General features: G+C 36.0%; 1 protein-coding gene across 5 annotated transcripts; it reads left to right on the top strand.

Moving 5' to 3' along the window:
- The first annotated feature begins 75 nt into the window (after positions 1-75).
- Positions 76-20,877, top strand: LOC117565880 (rab11 family-interacting protein 1). 5 transcript variants are annotated; one of them, XR_007955706.1, is made up of 7 exons: positions 76-485; positions 16,134-16,278; positions 16,348-18,347; positions 18,964-19,106; positions 19,177-19,337; positions 19,630-19,935; positions 20,161-20,877. XR_007955706.1 is itself a non-coding variant. In XM_034245224.2 (7 exons), the coding sequence occupies exons 1-7, from the start codon at positions 455-457 to the stop codon at positions 20,165-20,167; spliced, it is 2,523 nt and encodes an 840-aa protein (XP_034101115.1). In that variant the 5' UTR covers positions 76-454; the 3' UTR covers positions 20,168-20,877. The 5 variants fall into 5 exon arrangements, 3 of the variants coding, with proteins under 3 accessions (XP_034101115.1, XP_034101130.1, XP_034101122.1); XR_007955707.1 differs by having other exon boundaries at positions 16,348-17,099; positions 20,161-20,875; XM_034245224.2 differs by having other exon boundaries at positions 19,630-19,665.
- Positions 20,878-21,073: the final 196 nt, after the last annotated feature.

Here is a 21,073-nt window from a genome sequence, read left to right as displayed (position 1 = left end):
TTGGTATATTTCTGCTATATTTTACAGTATATTACAATGCATTCACACGAAGTGTGGTTTGCCAGTCAGTTTTGTTTCAGACATCACATACGACAGAGCTGCAGTGCGCAACGCGTTTAAGCCGCCTGTACGTTCCCAACATTCTTTTTTTTTGTTCATAGTTTTACACAACTAAAAAAATACGCGACGCGTCGAACGGTGTGTGCATGTTTTTTATATACAGTTCGTTGTTTGCGTTGCAAGTGTTTTTTAATTGCAATTTTGAATGCGCGCAAGTGTAATTGATAATAAACAGCGTCCCCTCGCCTCCTTTTTGTTGCATAGAAGAAGATCCTTCAACTTTCTATACAAGCCAAAAACCAACAATAACAACAACATAACACGAAAGTCTATTTCACTACCAATTTGAAGTAAAAGGGTGCTATTAATAAAAGCAAACAAACCACAAAACACTATGTGGAGTCCCACACATTGCAGTGTAACTGGTAAGTGCAAAAAACTACAAAAACCAAAAAAAAAAAAAAACAGGTGCTTCTCACACTCTCACTCCACAGTTGCTTGTCCCCCACCCCTATATTAAATGCCATTGCATAAATAGCATGCACAAGTATGTGTATGTTTGCATGTATTTGTAAGTGGGGAGCGACACTTGGAATATCGCATTAAAATTAAACTTGTTTAATTGAAGTTGTGTGTGTGTGCAGTTAAAACCCACAGCCAATTGGATAACACACACGTTATTATTAATATTGTTCGAATTTCGAATTGCGCCTAATACTTTGCTTTATTGTTGTTGTTATTGTGGACGCCTGCCTTGTTACGCTTGGCCAGCAATAAGAACAACAACACATCTTACTGTGTGTGTGTGTGTGAGACAAAGATTTTGTTTGTTGCGAGAGTGTGTGTAAGGTGAAAAGCATTGTATTATCCCCTCTCTCTTTAACACATCTTGTTTTCAAATTTCACTTTTCTGTGTTGTTTTGTGACGCAGTCGTTGACGTTGATGCGGACGTCTTTTGACATTCGACAGCGACTGCGACTGCGACGTCGCTGCTTCTGTTGCTGCGGTTGCTGCAAGTTTTCCCGGTTTTCTCTTTTTTGTATTTTTTGCTTTGTATGTTGCCTCGTATCAGTGATTTGCACTGATAAGATTAACTTTAATATTTTTCGTTTTGCTGTAGCTCTTGCGATAGTATTGTATTGGTATTTTTTTTGGCAAAGGCGTCGCTTACTCATCGCGCGTGACTTCAAACTGCAACAACAATAACAACAAATTAAGCTTACACACACATAAGCACACTCTGCCATTCTCTTCTTTTGTTTGATTGATTTCTTCTATTCGCTTGTTGCGAATATCTCTCTATGCATACTTTACCTGTTTCTGTTTGCTTCTTTTTCGTTTTGCGTTTGTCGCATTCTTTTGAGTATGCGTGTGTTTGTACTTGTATTTCCACACATATATTTTTGTGGGTTTTTGTTTTTTGTGTTGGGCATGTTTATGTTTTTTGCTTCGTTTGGTTGAATGTCAGTGAGAAATCAGCGCTTAATTTCAGTGTTTGGAATCGTGACAAAATCACCGCAAAACCTGCACAGATTATACACTTTTTCTCCCGCTCGCTTGCTCTCTTTCTCTCTCTCTCTTGTAGTATAATTTTAATGACCATGTGCACAACAATTGTAAAAATGCACATCAGTTTTTGTATGGTTGAATGCAAATTTACATACTTAGATATATAGCGATGAATAGGTAAATGACTCACAAATAATTATTGCTCACAAGCAAAGATAAAAACACACGCACACACGCACACTAATAGATAAGCGCCGAGAGATGACAACTCTATACACGTGTGTGTGTGTGTGTGTGAGTGAGTTGAAGCTTGCTTTGATTGGTACTTTGCTTTTTGTCATTGTTTGTCCTTTAGCGTAGTCTGTCTTTCCACCTTGAACTTGGACAGTTACTCAACTCCGCTGCTATCAAAGAGAGACTGAGAGAGAGCGAGATTTGCAGCTGTGTGTGTGTGTGTGTGTGTATTTGCACAGCTCCAAATAAATTGTAAGAAAACAAGAGAAACAATTAAGCGGCGCTCGAATACTCTTTTGTTCTTTGCCAAGTGTTTTGCATGTTAAGTATTTGGTACTTTAATAACAAAGAAGAATTAGAATAAGTTGTGTGTAGCAAACGAAATGATAAAGTCATTGTATACTTTTTGCGATGGCCATTAAGATACGTTGACGTCAATTAATAAACAAATCCGTCGACTGGCGGCTGTCTCAGTGTCTGCGTCTTGGCATTGTTTGCATTCTTGATTGATAAACGTATGCAGAGACACACACACAGACACACATACTCGCACACACTTAGCCAGGCAGAGACATGTGCCACTTGCCAAACTGAACAAGTGACTAAACATAAAATAATAGAAGCATTTGTGTTTGTATCTCTTTTATTTGTCATCGCCTTGTTTCAATATTTACTCTTGAGATGAGCGCACTCCTCAAACACCCGCACACTCCTTACTCACACACACACTCACACACACTTGATCGTTCGCTCTCTTATTCACACACACATAAACACCTGTTTCTCAACACGTTCTTTTGAATCCCCAAAACAATTTTGTTGAAAACTTAAGTGCTTTGCGCTCTCGCTCGTTGGTTAATGAGGGAAATTGCTCAACTTTTCAATTTTCAATTGAGTTGTTCTCTGTTCTTCTTCTTCACTACTTTTGCGATACTTATATTTGCTCTATTTACAATGAGTAATGAGTTCGTTTCCCAAGTGAATAAACTTGATGCACTCCAAAATCTTTGCATTGAATACTTTTGAATACACTATGTTGTTATCAAATTGTGAATACGACTGTATATAATATTTGATCAAGATATGAAGTATCTCAAACACCAGCTAATATTTGCGTGCAAAAGTTGACGCGGAACAAAATTATCAAGAGTCAACTTGGCGTGTGTATTCCTCCAAGATTAGCTATATTATAAATAGCCTAAAGTAATTACAAACCACGAATAATCACAAAACAAATAGCACTAAAAATAGTTAATGTGAAATTTAGTTTAATAGTTGAGAGATTTGATTTTTCCCTATTCAAGTTTTTTTTTTTTTGAATAAGTGAATAAAATAAAAAAAATAAAATTATTTAATTACTAAATATTGCAGAATTTAATTTAATAGTTTAGAAATTTGATTTTTTATTATTTCTTTGGGGTTTTTTTAATCAAGTAAATCAAATAAGAATTATTTAATTAGTAAATAATGTAAAACAGAATTTGATGCCTTACAGATTTTATTTAAGTTTATTTAAGAATAAGGGAACTCGAATTATTTTCTTTTTTTATAAATCATATTATATATTATTATACAATTGACGAAACTAAATAATGCAAATATTTTGCCATATTTCCAACATTTCTTAATTAACGAAAGTGTTTGTCGTAAAATCTACACTTAACTTTTATGGATTTTTGCTTTTATTATAACAAAAAATGGAGCCTAACTTTTATGAAAATGATAATAATTAGAGCTTTTGCAATTATTTGTTTATTATCGTGAAGTTCTGCACCAACAAACATTACAATGCTTTAGCTTTAGTTGCTGTTCTGATTAGCAGGAACATCCAATCATCATCCCAATTTTGTAGGGCGTGTAATATAAATATTAGCATTTTAGTGGCACCTTTTGCTTTTTTTTTTGCCTTTACATTTGACGCGTCCTTACTTTGTTTAGTTAGGCGTAGTTCCTCATTTTATTTTCACATTTTCACTTCTCTTCTCTCTATTGGGCTGTTTGCACGCATTCGGCATTCGGTCGGTTTATTTGGCATTTAGCCTAAGTAATGAGGCCACTCCCAGAGTGCGTGACACTCCCTCGTCGTTGTGGTCACCCTCTCTGTTGCCCACATCTTCTTACGCTTACATACATATATGTATATGTATGTATATATTCTCCAATTCCCGCTGCAATCACCATTTATGGATGTACATCGTAATACGCCATCGTCGTCGTCTGTTTTTTGAAGTTTCCCTCTGTCTGCTGTGGCTGCTGTTTTGAGGAGAACTTGGTGCTGTGTGCTGTCTAATTGCTTGCGTTATTTTTAGCCATAAATTCTTGGAGGCCAAGTCGTTTCGACGTCTACGGAGTTACAGCAACAATAACAATTGGCATTGCGCAATGCGCTCGCTACCTTTTGAAGCAGACCACGAAAACCCATCAAACTAACCAATCAAGCAAACAAACAAACATATTTGACTAAGCAACCACCATGAATCAACAGCCAACAACCAACAACTACAACCACGGCGGCCAATCCCTAAAACGAAAAAAATAAAAAAAACAATATATAAAGAATTTAATCACATACGATTTTAATTTTCAAACTCACCTTAATTGCATTAACTACATTATATCATTCACATACACACTGGCAGACAGATGAAAGAATGTTTTTTCCTTTATCTGTATTACAAAATGATAACATTTTTGCGTTAATCAATGAACTCACCTGCTAAAAAAATTCACTCTAAATCAATTACCACATTGTTTATGATGAAAGCAAGCTTCCTCAACCAGTTTGACAACAACAACAACAACAACCACAGTAATGAAAAGGTATCATAATTATGACTCACAGAGTGCGTCATTCTGCACGGAGAAAGAGAGGAGAGAGTGTGGAGAGTGGAGAATGTGTACTCGAAAGTGTCTCATGTAGATTCGAAAACTTTAGTTTAACTTTGCTGTACTTCAATCGTATAACTTTCATATTTTGCTTAGCACAAATCTTTGAACTATGTGTGGACCAAAGATTGTTTCGGAATTTTTAGTTTTAGTATTTTTTAAAGAATATTTTCAGAATTTTAGTTGCTGACCAGATTAAGTTTAATCTCAGAATTTAATAGATATTTTGCTAGATAAATAAATATATATACATATATATATATAATTGGTATAATATAGTTTTGCAGAAATATTATGCATTGTGTGGAGCTTAGATTGTTTTGGTATTTTTAGTTTTAGTATTTTTCAAAGAATATTTTCAAATTTTTAGATGCTGACCAGATTATGTTTAATCTCAGAATTTAATAGATATTTTGCTAGATAAATATATAATATAGTTTTGCAGAAATTTTATGTATTGTGTGGAGCTTAGATTGTTTCGGTATTTTTAGTTTTAGTATTTTATTTGTTGATCAGATATACCAAATGAAGTTAAGTTAAGATCAGAGCGGAATTGAACAGATATTTCATCAGAAAAAAATATTGTTTTTCAAGAATATTATGTATAGGATTATTTTGGTATTTTTAGTTTTAGTATTTTTGTAGTATCTTAGTTGTTGATCAGTTATGCCAAATTGAGTTGAAGATCAGAGCCGAATTTTGTTAGATAAAATAAAATAGCTTTGCAGGAATATTATTTTTCGTTTTAATTGCATTTTATTTTTAGTTTTAGTATTTTGTAGTATTTTATTGGGTATATTAGTTGAGTTGAATATCAGAGCGTAATTTAATAGATAATTTATTAAATACAAATATACAGTTTTGCAGGAATATTATGTATTTTTATTTCAGTATCAATTGAAGTTAAAAAATAAATCAAGTTTATTGAGAGTGAGGTTTTTTATTTTATTTTTAATAAGTGTTAAGCAGGAACTGCTGAAACTATATCAGTATTATAGAAAATATATTACAGTTTTTAAAAGTTAATAGGTGTCATATACGAATATTTATGTATATAGTCATTTTAATTTTACTTTAAATATAAAGTTGATAAGTTACAGTTTTAAAAATATTATTAATATATATATATAGAATAATGTGTATTTATTAAATCACAAATGCATCCACCTTCAAATATAAATTAATAATTATTGTTGATAAATTTACAAAATATATTATTACATATATACTTGAAAGAAATTATAATGTCACTTTTAGTTGAAACTTTTTTGTTCAGATTTAAATGATTGTTGTGAGGCTTTTGTATAAATTTTACAGAGCGCAGATAAGATAGTTAATGTAATTTGAAATGTCTAGTTAGATAAGAGGGCAAAGAATTTATTTGCTGATAAGCAGCAGAAGCAGAAGTCGACACAATTTCTGAGATTGACGCAGGGACAGGTAACAAATAAATATGTGTATGAGTACATTTAGTTTATGGTTCGATCGACCTGATTGGAAGAAGTTTAGTGTATATACATATATAGCATGGAGCTAACATAGTTGGTTGTTGTGGATGTGGATGTGGATGCACTTATGCGAAACAGTTACGATTCATTGCCCCGACCCAGTTAGCGACTATTCCAGGCAGGCAGGCGAACAGAATAACAGAAGTGCAGCGAGTGAAACAGGTCTGAAATCGGATCTCAACCCCGCCTCCTGTCGCACCAATTGATTTCCAGTTAACGTTTTGCCGCCAACTGCCAACTTCTTGACTGCTTTAGCTTCTGCTTCTGCTTTTGCTTCTACTTCTACTTCTTGGCTGTCAATCCCCTTTGCTTGCTGCACTGTGAAAGAAAGATTCTTTTGACCTTTCGCATTGAGTCGATGAACATGCAATGCTTAAATTGTCTCTACGTGTCCAACAATTGAAGCAACAACAACAGTAACAACAACCCATCATTTAATTGCCCCCTTTCGTTTTGTGCAAAAATAAAACAAAAACTATTTTGAATTTTTTGCATTTTCCGCGCGCGCGGCGCATGCAACAAAATAATGCATAATAATAACTGCAGCAACAGCAAAAGCAACAAAACGAAATGCAGCAATGCCCATTAAAAAAAAAAAAAATAAGAAAAAATGTTTATTAAAAGGCCGAGCAGAGAGTTGCGTTCGTTTTGGCTTCGAGTGGCTTTTCCACGCTGGGGAGCAATAAATCAGCATTTTCGCACGATCTTTGCAATTGTTGGTGTAGTTTATGATATTGCGGCTAATTGTTGTTGTTGCTGTTTATTATCAAATGCTGCTGTACTCTTAACGGGTTTTCAACTCGGCTGCTCGTGTTGTTTACGCATTCACAGCGAATTACATAAAACCAGCATCAAGCATCGACATCATCATCGTCATCAAAGAGAAACACTCGAAGAACAGAACTGAACCAAACATCATTTACATACCAAGCTTAAAAATTGACTTGGAAATTCCCGGTTTGGTCAAGAGTTCAAACTATCATTAAACATTTTGAATTTCACAAGATTCCCAGAGAATATTCCTAGAAATTTTAAATTTAAAAACTGTTTAAACTAACATTAAACTCTTAGAATTTCACAAGTTTCCCAGAGAATATATTGTAAATAATTGTTATTACAATTAAAATTCTCTGAAATCCATTTTAATATACAAGAAAGAATTATTCGTTAGTTTCAATTCTAATTAAAAATTTGAAAAAATAATTTTTATGTGGGTTTTCTTTTTGATAAAAAAATTTTATTTAATTATAAAGTCATTTAAACATTTTTTATACAAAATATACAAAATTAAAATTCCAAAAAGTTCGAATTTTTGTTTCCGAAGAAATTGTTTATTAAATTTTAAAGAAATTTTAAAAAGATTATTATACCTCTACCTACTACAATAATGAGTATAGTATTTATTATTATAGAGAAACAGATTCCCATCGGATACAAATTGTACAAATTATTTAAGAAATACTTTTGTATGGGATAAAACTTACAACTTTCTACGAGTTTTGGCTGCTTTGATTGAAAATCTAGTATATTTTGACCTATGTGGTATATTTGGAGTATAGTACTTAATCGATATACCAAATATGACCTTAGGTATAGTATTTTTGCGGTTTTATATTAATTTACATAACAATATATTCTATTGAGAAACAACAGCGCGGTATTAATCTTAAAATATACCAAAAATTATATATATATAATATCAATATATAATACCGCCCAGTTTTTTCTAGTTTTTTTAATTAATTTTTTTTTATGAAGAACATGTTTAATCATTTTTATAGACATTGGAAAACGATTATTTTTTTAACTTCACGATAGTAATTATTATAATAATAAAAATAAATCTAAATAAATTATTAAAAATTTTACAAAGACAGCAAGTAATTTTAGGTATTTTGAATTCATTTTTAAAGGAAAATATTTTACACTTTATAAAAACCTTTAAAAATATACCTTTTAACTTTTACCTTTAGAAAACATTCCAGAATTTTGAATAATTTGAAAGTGCAATAAAATGTTTTAACTGAGCTTTTCGAAAGTTCCCACAATTTTGCATAATTTAAACATGCAATAAAATGTTTTAACTTATCTTTAAAAAAAAACTTGCACAATTTTTCATAATTCAAAAATGCAATAAAATGTTGCACATTTTTTCTCTTATGGTAAAGACCACAAAATTCAGTTTTGACAATTCGTTAAAGCAATTATTATTTTAATATATATATATTTTTGGGATTGTCAAGCGACATATCGAATTTGTTAGTAAAGGTGATCTTTATAATTGGTTTCATGGTCGTCGCAGCCATCGAAGGGTAATCCATCTATGTTGAGTGAGTTTTCAAAAACCAATTTGCTGGTCAGTTAACTGATTTGCTCGCTGGCAAATTGAAGCAGCAACCAACACACAAACAATAGGGTGACAATTAGCAAATACTACATAAGGAGAGCAGAGACAGAAACAGAGAATTCCGAGTTAGTTTCTGAGTTGCCAATGCCAACGGAAATGGAAACTGTAGACTCAACAAAAAACCCTCAAAAAAAAGCGGAGCGAAAACGTTTGAATTGTTTCCATGTTTCTTTTTTTTTTTAATTTGGCAGATCTCTTGTGTATGTTTCTCGTCTACGATTTGTGTAGCTTTGTATCTTTATTTTTTGAAATGCAGCTGCTGCTTCGGCTTCTCTCTTCTTTGCGTTTGCCTCATTAGCATGCGCCGAGTGCTCGAGGAGCATTGGCCTCGGCATCATCATCATCATCATTGTTGTTGTTGTTGTTGCTTTGTCTCTCATTAGCTGCCACGCCCCCAACATTTGCCTTTAACTTTGCTGCTCACGCAGTTTGAAAGTGGAACAGCGAACTCAAAATGCGTGTTGAGAATTTCTTACATTTGTAATGCGGCGACTTTTACTGCTGCCAACAGAGGGAGACAGACCGAGAGAGACAGAGAGAGAGAGAGAGAGAGAGAGACAACGATAGAGAGGTGCTGCAGCTCCCCAAATTTAAAAAAAACGTCTTTGGCCAAAAAATAAGGTCGCTTGGCTCTTAACGGTCGACTGCCACTTTTAACTGTCGCAAGTTGAGTTTGGTTTTTCCTTTTATTTCATGTTCATACCCGCTACTCGTAAATAAAAAGAGTAGCATAAGTTGGTGGCACAACTAACTATTACTTAAAAGATATGCTTGATTATAAAGTCAATGGAACTTTGCTAAAAATTTGAACAGTTTTGGTAAAGAATCCTTTTTATTCAATGTAATACCTTAGCAAAACAGTTATACATCTCTTATACAAATTATAATAGTATAAAAGCAAATAATAGAAAGAATATAATAGAAGCAAAACTGTTATATATCTGTTATACATATCATAATAGAATAGAAGCAGAACAGTTATACATTTCTTATACAAATTATAATAGTATAGAAGCAAAACTGTTATACAAACCATAATATAATGAAAGAAAAACAGTTATACATCTCGTATACAAATTATAATAGTATAAAAGCAAAACTGTTATACAAACCATAATATAATGAAAACAAAACAGTTGTACATCTCTTATACAAACCATATGAGAATAGAGGCAAAACAGATATACATCTTTTATACAAATTATAATAGAATATAAGCAAAACAGTTATACATCTCTTATACAAACCATACTAGAATAGAGGCAAAAGTTATACACATTATAATAGAATGAAAGCAACACAGTTATACATCTCTTATATAAACCATAATAGAATAAAAGCAAAACAGTTATACATCTGTTATACATCTCTTACTAGAATAGAAGCAAAATAGTTATACATCTCTTATACAAACCATAATAGAATAGAAGCAAAACTGTTATACATCTGTTATACACATTATAATAAAATATAAGCAAAACAGTTATACATTTCTTATACAAACCATACTAGAATAGAAGCAAAAGTTATACATCTGTTATACACATCATAGTAGAATGAAAGCAACACAGTTATACATCTCTTATATAAACCATAAAAGAATAAAAGCAAAACTGTTATACATATGTTATACACATTATAATAGAATATAAGCAAAACAGTTATACATCTCCTATACAAACCATAATAGAAAGGAAGCAAAACTGTTATACATCTATTATACAAACAATAATAGAATAGAAGCAAAACTGTTATTTATATGTTATACAAATCAAAATAGAATATAAACAAAACAGTTATACATCTCTTATACAAAACATAATAGAATGCCAGCAACTCTTACACAAAATAAAATGCAATCTATCGAAATATTTTGCTCCAGCATATTTCAAAGTCGAGCATACTCAACTGTACTTTACTTGCTTGCCTTTTATTTGTCGTTTATTTTTTGTGTGTGTTTCTTTGTCAAATTGCTGGCGCGTTTTAAAACGCCTACGAAAAAAAAGGCAAACCGGCGCATAATTGAACAATCTCACCTCCATGAAAAATGTATGATAATCATCGACATAACGATCGGTAATGCTGCCATCTAAGGAAAATTAAATTCAGTTAGTGTTTTACGTGAAAATAATAATAATAATAGTCGTAGTAGTAAGTGAGTGAACAAATTTCCAGAGGTTCGGATTCGGCAAGAGAAACAACAACAACAACAACTACGACAACAAAAGCAGCAACAATACGACAATGATTTCATTGAAATTAATTAACCTCAAATGCTGACCTCTCGCTTGGGAAGCAGAGGCCAACGAAAAAGTTAAAAGACCAAACACAAATGCGACAATTGCCAACAGTTGCATTGTTGTTTGTTTTATCTATTCTTTTTTTTTTTTGTTGTTGTTTTTGTAGCTATTACTCCTTATGGAATTGGGATGCCAAACAAGGTGCAGTCGTTTGGGTCATGCAAAGAATTTGAAAATAATTGAGACACTAAACAAAAGCCAACTCAACTTGCGTTGGGAACCCAACACACAAAAAAAAAGCCAAAATTCTAATGCTCATTGTCTTTACAGATATGCAAAGAATTTCTTTTTGTTTTTTCGATAACAGTCCAAACAATTGCTATCAAATTTGATGTAGTCATTATACTATCTATAAAGTTGTATAATATGTTACTTATAGGCACATGTTGCTCAATAAAATTCACACATTTTCCTGCTTTTTGCGGCTTGCAGAAACAAAACTAAAAAACTGCATACGTAATGCTGCTATTAATCAAGAAACAAAAAAATGCATCTTCATTAAAGATGTTGGCAAAGCTATTTCGCACTTTGCATAATTCGTTATTACACTTTTCTGTTGATTCTTCAATCTAGCAAACATTTTATGTAATAATATTTCTTTAAAAGATAGATCAGATAAACAACTAAAAAGTATAAACTAAAACTAGATTATTTGTTATTCGACTTTTCTGTTCATCCCCCACAAAGCTCTTTGATCTCTTTGTTTATTAAAGAATAGATTTGAGAATGCAACTGAAGGAACTATAAAATAAAATTGCAAAAATTCCTATAAATGAAATTTCTACCTTATTCAATTCGAACTATTTTCTGTAAATTGAATGTAGTATTTAATACTAGATTTAATATAATAAATAAATAAATAATAATTGCAATAAATAAACCTCAGTTTTATATAATCTAATCGCTAAGCTATAAAAAATGTTTTTAATTGAAATAATTAGTGTACAGTACATTGGTTATGAATGCCTGCATATATGCAAATTATATTAATCTATAAATACAATCTGTAGGTCATATTGTAAGCTGCTCAATTAGTTGTTGTTCGTACTGTTTTGCCATATATTATTAATTAAAATGTCAATAATATTACAAAAATATGTGCACGTAGTATCGCTATATACACATCCGTGTATTTGTTTTTGTCATTGCATTCGTTTCATATGTTTTCCATGTATTTGTTAACATTGAGCTCCGTTTATTCGCTTGTTGGTTGACAATGACGGCACTCTTCTTACTACCCATCCATCCATCCACCTGCTGTCGTTTCTCACTCTCTCTCTCTCTTCCACCCACTCGGCGGGAGTGCGCGTGTATTGCGAGAGTGTGTGCATGTATGTATGTAGGTGTGCTTGCCCACAATTCATTGATGACGCCAGCGCAGCGCTTTTGCTCTTGTTGTTGTACGCTTGGGCTTCTGTTTTTACTCTCGACAAGCTCTCAATTACGTGTCGAAAGCTTTGTTGCGCCCTCTCCACCCCTGCCCCAATGAGGTGCAAAAAGTGCTCTGGGCACAACCAATATTTAATCCGACTCCCGGGCCACTATAAAATCGAAGATCAAATTGCGAGTGATCAACAATCTCATTCGATTTCACGACGCGTGACTCAAAAGCAAAACAACAATGAATTGAAATTGTATTATTGAATTGCACGACGAGACGCAAGAGACGCAAGACAATCCATCATCACAGCCGCCCACAAACTGTTGCTCTCACTCTCTCCCTCTTGCTTGTTTTGAGTTTACTCTTAGTTGTCATTCCGCACACTCTTAGCTGTTGTTGTGGTTGTTGTTGCTGCGCTGTTTGGCATATTTTGGCGTTTGCCTCTTGCCATTTAGCATTTGCCATTTCTATTTTGGTGGCGCTGCGGCAAATGGCCGCCATTTGCTTTTGCCATCTGCCTCTGATGTTATTGTTATCGGTATCGACACCAACAACAGATGTCGATTGCGATATCGATGGCGATGCACGAAATTGCAATCGAGCGAAGCGACAGCTCCAAAATTGGTCACCCTGCAAACCGGTTTATTTATTATTAATAGTCATCGGTAAAATTCTAGCCCATTAATAGTTATCTATTGCCTCGATAACTGTTGTTGTCGTTCCCGCTGCTCTATGTCTGTTTGTCTACCGGCGTCTTTAACCTCAATTATCTAAATACATGCATATGTATGTATGTTTCTATATAGGTGTTTGTATGTGTGGTCTGAGTGACTGGCGATGTCGTTGCAAAAAAAAAAAACTTCCCAAATTGGCTTAAGTTATGTGGCCGAAGAAGAAGAAGAAGAAGAAGGCAACAATAACAACAACAAGCGATGAATACGGGTCTAAAACAGAACGGCAAACGGGCAAAGGAAAAAACTGTTAATGTAATAATAATTATTCGGCGTCAAGACGCCCACTGTGGGCAACAGCCACAACAACAACAACAACAACAATAAACCAATGGGCAGCGACTTTTTGCACTCGACTTCACTTCTTTCACTCGAAATGCAAAAGCAAAACAAAAAGAGAGTGTTGGGTCTGGGTGCAAGTGCGATAGAGACAGAGAGAGAGAGTGGATAGCAAATTGGCAAACAAAAATTGTAAGCTTTACTTTTCTATTGAACACTTTTCACTTTATCTACCATTGTTTTTGTTGTTGTTGTTACGAGTCTGAAATTTGCGCAATTTGCGTTGCGGCAATCAGCTTGTGCAAATTGTATTTAATCACCTAGACAAACACATTTGTAATTGCGTTTGTGTGTGTTACAATAGGCAATAGTCATTGATTAGATAAAAACAATGCAAACTTAAATATCTTCATAGTCACTACTTTTATATTCGCAATTAGCCAGCCAGTTAGATATTCAAATTCGATAAGCTTTCTATTCAGGAACATCGTTTTATTTGGGAATATTTTTCAAATATTTAAATGGAAATAAAATTAATCTTTAACTAATATTATATTTTTAATGGATATTAAAGATTTCGCAGGGAGTTTTAATCAAAATTTAAGTTTATTTAAAAAAAACAACTAATTTTTATTATATTTTTATTTTATTTAGTAAAAATATATGATATAATACTACATTTATGTTAAAAGAAGAAATACAATTTCATTTGCATGGGAAAAATAATTAAATTTCTGTTTCTAAAATTTTCTTCAGTTTTTTCTTTTATTTACAATCTGTTATTTTCTTTAGTGAATATATTTTTAAGATGCGATTTTTGGTATTTAGTTTTATTAGCTTTCCTTTTTTCAAATTATTCTTATTTTATTTAATTTATCAAGCTTTTTAACATTAATTTATTTCATGCTGTTTTCGAATTAAATCATTTAATTAATTTGAATCCCCATTTACATACATGATTTTAACAACTTTTCGCAATCAAAATGCATTGTTAGCAGATTAGATTAGCAATTGTAATTTAGGTTCATAAGACTTAGTTTCTAATGCTGATCCGAGATATATTTTATAGCAAAAGATAGTTGCAGTACTTTCTTCTCAGGCTGTTGCTGCTTTATCGACGCTTTCTCATCGGGATTTCATATTTGGTGCTCACTCTATAAGGCTTGTTTTAACTAGTAGCAAACCCTAATGTATTCGTAAATCGCATAATCAGAGAGAGAATGCTGAGAAGCTGAGAATGGGGGAAGTGTTCAAAAATTTCCTATGCATATATGTAACTGGACTGGAACCGACAAACCAAACTCAACTCAATGTCTTGACTCTCTGATGATGAACAATGCTGCGAATTTCTGCGCAACGCGCAAATGCCAAAGCAAAAATTATTTTGTGGTTTCCATATCAGCCGGATGCTCTGACTATGGCTCTAGTTATGGTTTTAGATTTGGATTCGGATTCCGATTCCGATTCGTCGAGGTCACGAGGCGCTCTCAAGTGAAACTCGAATGCGACGCGAAATTTGTGTGTTCGTTGCTGTTGTTGTTGTTGTTGCTGTTGGGTTGTGTTTGTTGATTTCGCTTTTTGGGTCGCCGACGTCCGATTGTGAACTGAGTCACACTCGTCACTCACTCAGTATCCATATGCATGCGAATTTCTGGCTGGCTTGGATTCAATTTTCAGTTCTTTTTTGGCGACACACTCGCCGAAGACCTCGATGTTGTTGACACAGCTGCCGGAAATGGAGTCGGGGCAAATCAAAATTGAGACATTCCCCCGGGAACTCTTCTAGGCGCTATTTTTGGCATGAAATGAACTTTGTAAAACACTTCTAGATGTGTAAATACACGATACTGAGTGAACTGCTGACTTAATGTTGTGTTTAAACTGTTCAACAGCCGGTTCAGCTGTTTAAATGCATGGATCTCCAAGTCTATAAAAGATAGCGATCTGAAACTTGGTTAACACATTCCTTAATTCCTTTCTGACTTCACAATATGCTGGCTGATTTTGTATGTCGAGTGATGATTCATTTAAATTATTAGTTCTGCAACTATTTTCATATTACATTGGTAAAGAATTCTAAGTTTATTTTGAGAAATTTATCGCCAGTGATTCAGAAAAATATGAAAATAATCTTTAGCATTAAAGTGTTCTGTTTGAGTTGCCTAATATCTCCCTTAACAAACTGAACCAACATCAAGTTCACTTTTTGTCATTTCTCCTTCTTTTCCGAAACTTGCGCGTTTCTTAATTTCTGACAAACTTTTTAATATATTTCCCGAGTTTGTGTACCAAGCGGTGATTCACTTAAATAATTAGTTCTTCAACTATTTATCATATTTTTTGGTAAGGAATTCCTAGTTTATTTGAAAAATTTATCGCTAGTGAGTCAGGATTATGTTTAATACTTTAATACAATATAATCCTTAACATTTAAGCATTAGCATTTAAGTGGTCTTCCTTAGTTGTCTAATATTTCCCTATACAAAACTGAACCAACAACAAGCTCACTTTCTGTCATTCTCCTTCTTTTCTGAAACTTGCTTAACACATTCATTAATTCCTTTCTGACTTCACAATATGTTGGCTAAGTTTGTATGCCAAACAATGATTCATTTAAAAATTTAGTTCTTCAACCATTTTCATATTATTTTGGTAAAGAATTCCTAGTTTATTTTGATAAGTTTATCGCTAGTGAGTCAGGAAATTATGAAAAATACTTTAATACAATATAATCCTTAACATTTAAGTACTCTTCCGTTGTTGTCTAATATTTCCCTATACAAAACTGAACCAACATCAAGCTGACTTTCTGCCACCTTCTTTTTATCCACTTACAGTGCAGCGTGCACGAGGTCTGCTGACCAAGGGCAAGAATGGCACCAACAACTGCTTCGTCACAATCGCCCTGGGCAAGGAGAAGTACCAGACATCGGTCAAGGACAAAGCCGAGACGAGCGTCAACTGGAACGAAGAGTGCGAACTGTGAGTTTAGAGCGTTAAAACCCAAAATTGTACTTTGGTGATTCAATTGTTCCTTCTCGTCTTGCTTAGCAAAATTCCCGATCAGGGAAATCGTGCCGAACTGACGTTGACGTGTCTGCATCGCAACAATCTGGGCATCGATGAGTTCCTGGGTCAGGCAACGCTGCCGCTCAAGGATATGGATGTGTACGACAGGCCGCGGGCCAAATGGTTTAAGCTGGAGAGCAAACCCGGCAAGGAGAAGAAGAACAAGGAGCGTGGTGAGCTGGAGGTGCGCATTGCGTTCGTTGTCAAATCCGGTTCACTGACCGATCTCAGCAAGAAGGACAAGCACAAGTCTTCCATTGGCCAGCTGGCCAGCTCGGTTGGCGGCAGTCTCCTCTCCATTGGCCAGGGCGAGAAGCGCAAGAGCATCAAGAAGCTGGCCGGCTCCCTCAGCTCAAAGTTGCACATACGCAGCAAGAAGAAGCATGCCGATGGCGATGACAGCGGCTCGTTTAGCGGCTCCTTTGCCAGCATCGGTACACCCAATAGCTCCAATGGTCTGGGCAGTGGCATTGGCGGCGGCAGCGGTCGCCGGCGAGGCGGACAGCGGGCTGGCGAAGCGGATCCCGGTGTCATTAGCGAGGACGAGGATGAGTTTGTCTTTGACAATCTGTCGCACAAGAGCTCGGGCAGTTCGCTGAACATTCAACGGTCGGGTCTTCAGGTGCCGAATGCCACGGTCGGAGGAGGTTCATCGACCGGAAACTTTGCGCCACGCAATCCATCGCCGTTGCTGAGCAACGGTGGACTGGGAAAGGGGGGAAAACTGAATGGAGGTAAGGCCAACAATCAATTGCAAGAGACACTCGATGAGGATCCAATCGTGGCGGAGATGGAACAGCTTGAGCTCGATTTCAGCGTTCGTGCGCGCACTCTGCCCGCTCCCTCGAAGCCGCCGCGCACCCAACCAACAACAACAACATTGACCGAAGAAGAGTTGCCTATCGAACGGGAACGGGAACGTGAACGTGATGTTGAGGGTGGTCCTGACGCAGTTGTAGGTGGTGAAGTGGTGAGACCTTCGGTGACGCCTCGACCCGTTTCAGAGCCAGTCGCCACACAACAGCAGGATGAATGGGTATCCAAGCTGTATGGCAATAACAAGTATCTAGAGATTGGCAGCAGCGATTCCCTCAAGCGTCGTAGCTGGGAGTCGCGTGTCCCGCTGCCTGCCACCAGCGAGGAGCCGTCAGCGTTGCCGCCAGCGTCGCCGCCTCAGCTGCCTGCCAAAGACGCCAGCTCCTCTTCCTCCAGCAGCAGCTCCTCCTCCTCATCGGACAGTGAGGCAGATGAAGAAGTCGAAGTAACCACAGCAGCAGCAGCAGCAGCTGCTGAGCCTCCGAAGGTTGTTGTGGAAAAGACTCGCAACAACTCGCTGTTCTCCTCCGATGTGGACACACGCAACTTCGACTCGTTCAACTCGAGCTTTGCCCAGTTCGAGCAACGCCACAGCACCGCCATCTTTGCGGACGATGAACCCCCAGCGCAACCGTTGCCCAGTCCACGTGCCACGCCCCAGCCGCAACCGCGTGTCAACAGCAACAGCGAACAGCTGAACAAACTGAAGACGGAATCAGCGGCTCTGGTCAAGGCGGAGGCTGCCGCTCAGGAGGAGGCAGCTCGTCAACGGCGTGCGGAAGAGGATGCTCGACTGGAGGCCGAGTTGCGTTTGAATGAGGAGCGTTTGCGTGAAGAGGAGGCGGCCATGCAACAGGAGTTGCAGCAGCAACAGGAGCTGGAGGAGCAGCGACGACGTGAGGCCAAGCGGCGTGAGGAGGATCAGCGACTGTTGAGCTTTGGCAAGCGATCCACATCGCTGGAGGAGCAACAACCACAACCGCAACCACAGCAACAACAACAGCAGCAGTCTCAGCAAAGGATTATAGAACCTACGGTGGCCGCTGTCGATGATGTGCTGTTGGAGCCCAATTACTTGACACCGGAGCAATCTCCCAAAGAGTTTAGCAGCAATGGCGGCGGCTTTGAGAAGAGATTGGGCAAATTTAAATACGCCAATAAGCGAGGTGAGCTGTTCTACCCACAAACAAACAAAATCAAACAAAAATGTAAAAGAGTTGAGCAGCAAAACGAACCCAGCAAAAGAAAAACCTCTTAAACCTAATCCACAAATGCAAAAACCTCCACTCTTCTACCTACTTCGATTATAAAAAACTCCCAAAACTTAAGCGTGCGGCATGGGGAAGTGCGGCGAGTGTGGCGCACAGTGTTGTAAATCGCTGGCGGATCGAACAACATACCGAACGAACGAACACGCGAACCAAGCAATCGAACCAAGCTATTTTCCAAACCAAAAACAAATCAGCCGTCTTCACCAATTCCTGCGTCAATAATATTTTTACCATACACCATCTCTCTCTCTCTCTCTTTCATTCACACTATGTCTATCATCTATGTTACTTAATATTTTTTTGGTATATTGTTCTGTTTTTTTGCATCCGCCAGCAATTTATGTTGCGAACTTTCCAATTGTGACAATCAATTGTGAACCAAACTAGTTCCAGACGGAACAAATTTAAACTCACTTCATCTGTTGCACTGTCTCTATCTCGCTCTCACTCTCTTTTATGCCAGTTTTGTAAGTGATCACTAATTGTCTCTCTTTCGTTTTCATGTTGGCAGACAAACAAAATGACACCGACAGCAACTCGCCAAGTCCCAAATCCACGGAACGCATCATTATTGGACATGAAAAATCGCTTACGGAACGTCGCTCCGAGATCTCTGCACAGTTGGCCAAAAAATACGATGGCAAATCGCGAGAGGTGAGTTTTTGTCGCTCGTGTTGTCTCACTCCCACTTGAACTAAATGCTAATGCTCTGTACGTTTAATAGGAGCTAATGCTAATTGCTAACGGAATGGAGAATGAAGCGTTGTTGATGCGACAGCGGGTTAAGGAATTGGAGGATTATCTTGATAATTTGCTGTTGCGTGTTATGGAAACACATCCGAAGATCTTGCAGAATCCCTATTCACGCACCACATCGGCCAAAAGGTTAGATTCGCATATTTACAATATTATTTCATGCTTGCCTTCCATCTCTGTCTCACTCTCACTCTTGCTCTATGTACTGCTACTTTGCATCCTCTCTCTGTCTCTCTCTCTCTCGCACATTCCATCTGTCGTGTGCTGTTATCGTTTTTGCTTTTGTTTTCCCTCCATGCATGGCGCACTAATTTGCATTGTGTCTAACATTATTTATGTGTTTATAATTTCTTTTTTGTTGCCTTTATTGATTTTATACAAATATATACATATATTTTGTGTATTTCTCTTTTTAATTTAGTTATAAAAATTACATCAATATGAATGACTTTTTAAAGTAAGTGCTGTGAATTTTGCGCATGTATTTTTGCACGCACACTAAAACAAAGCAAAACAACAACAACAACAAACAAACAAATGCACTACTCAAACACACGAACAGCTAAAACCAAGAACAACAACACTTCGGAGAGATAGACAGAGAGAAAGAGAGAGAACATCCGCAGGATCAGTACCTGGCAGCAAGAACAACAACTACAACTACACACCCACAACAACAACAACTCCAGCATGCGACAGCTGAGATCGCTGGCAAAAGAGAGAGAGAGTAAGAATGTGTTTCTGTCTGTTGCTAATGTGTTCCCACTACGGTGCTGAGATTACTTTACTGACTAAACTGTTTCCTCTTACTAATTACATTGCGCTCCTATTGATTGCTTATCACTTGTTGCCTGCACATCACAAACATACATTTTCTATACTCTCGTGCACAAATTAATTATTTTATTGAAATCCAATTGAATAATTTCAATTTATTTTCTCGCATTTGCAGCGGCTAAGTGTCACAGCAGTCAGCCAAAATCTTCGATCCAAGCAAGCAGCTTGCTGTCAGCGCAGAGCAGGGTGATGCTACAAAAGCTGAATGCTGCACCGCCGCCGTCGCGTTTAAATTTAATAAATATAATAGAAATCAAATTGAACACCAAGTTGCCTTTTGTCGTCATTAGATAAATTCAAGTGCTTTCTTATTGTATTTTTGTTAGCATTATACATATATATATATATTTACACTACAAAAACAAACTCTTAGCTATAAGGACGATTTTTTTACATGGCCTGACCAAACAAATTGTTCAAGTCCCTGAAATATCTACTATATAGCATTAACAATCTTTTTTCTTGTGTGTCTTGTACTTTAGTAACATGACATTCGGATTTTTCTTTTTCCGCGTGCTTGTAAATTCACTTAAATTATCTTATTTGTCAAATGTAAACAATTGGCCAACAATTGTCAGGTTGAATTTCGATTCTATTCAATTATTTGATATTTGATGCTGAAATTATCCAAAAGTATTTATTATTTTTTTTTTGTTTGTGCATTTTAATGTTTTTTTTTTTTGTTCTGTGTGAAGAAGTCTGCGAACCGGCTACAATTGAAACAATTTATAGTTAAGTAAACCTTAAATTATTTATGTATTAGATGTTAAGTGGAGAAAGAGCAATAGGAGCGAGGAGAGAACTACATACAGTTATACATAATATGTTGATTAAATGATTTTACTTATTAAACAAATGAAAAACACTATTTTTTTATTTACCGAATATATTCTCACCGTTGTTGCAACGGTTATACGATAAACGATTTTTTTAGAATTCGAAAATTTAAAAAATCGATTGCAAACCTACGAACGTAAATATGGGCTTTTATGCAGCCCTGTAAATATCGTAAAGCACAATATACCTCA

This window comes from Drosophila albomicans, chromosome X, assembly GCF_009650485.2.
Source record: "Drosophila albomicans strain 15112-1751.03 chromosome X, ASM965048v2, whole genome shotgun sequence".
NCBI classification, from domain to species: domain Eukaryota; kingdom Metazoa; phylum Arthropoda; class Insecta; order Diptera; family Drosophilidae; genus Drosophila; species Drosophila albomicans.
Note: the sequence above shows the minus strand (reverse complement) of the source record. Positions and strands in the feature narration are given on the sequence as shown.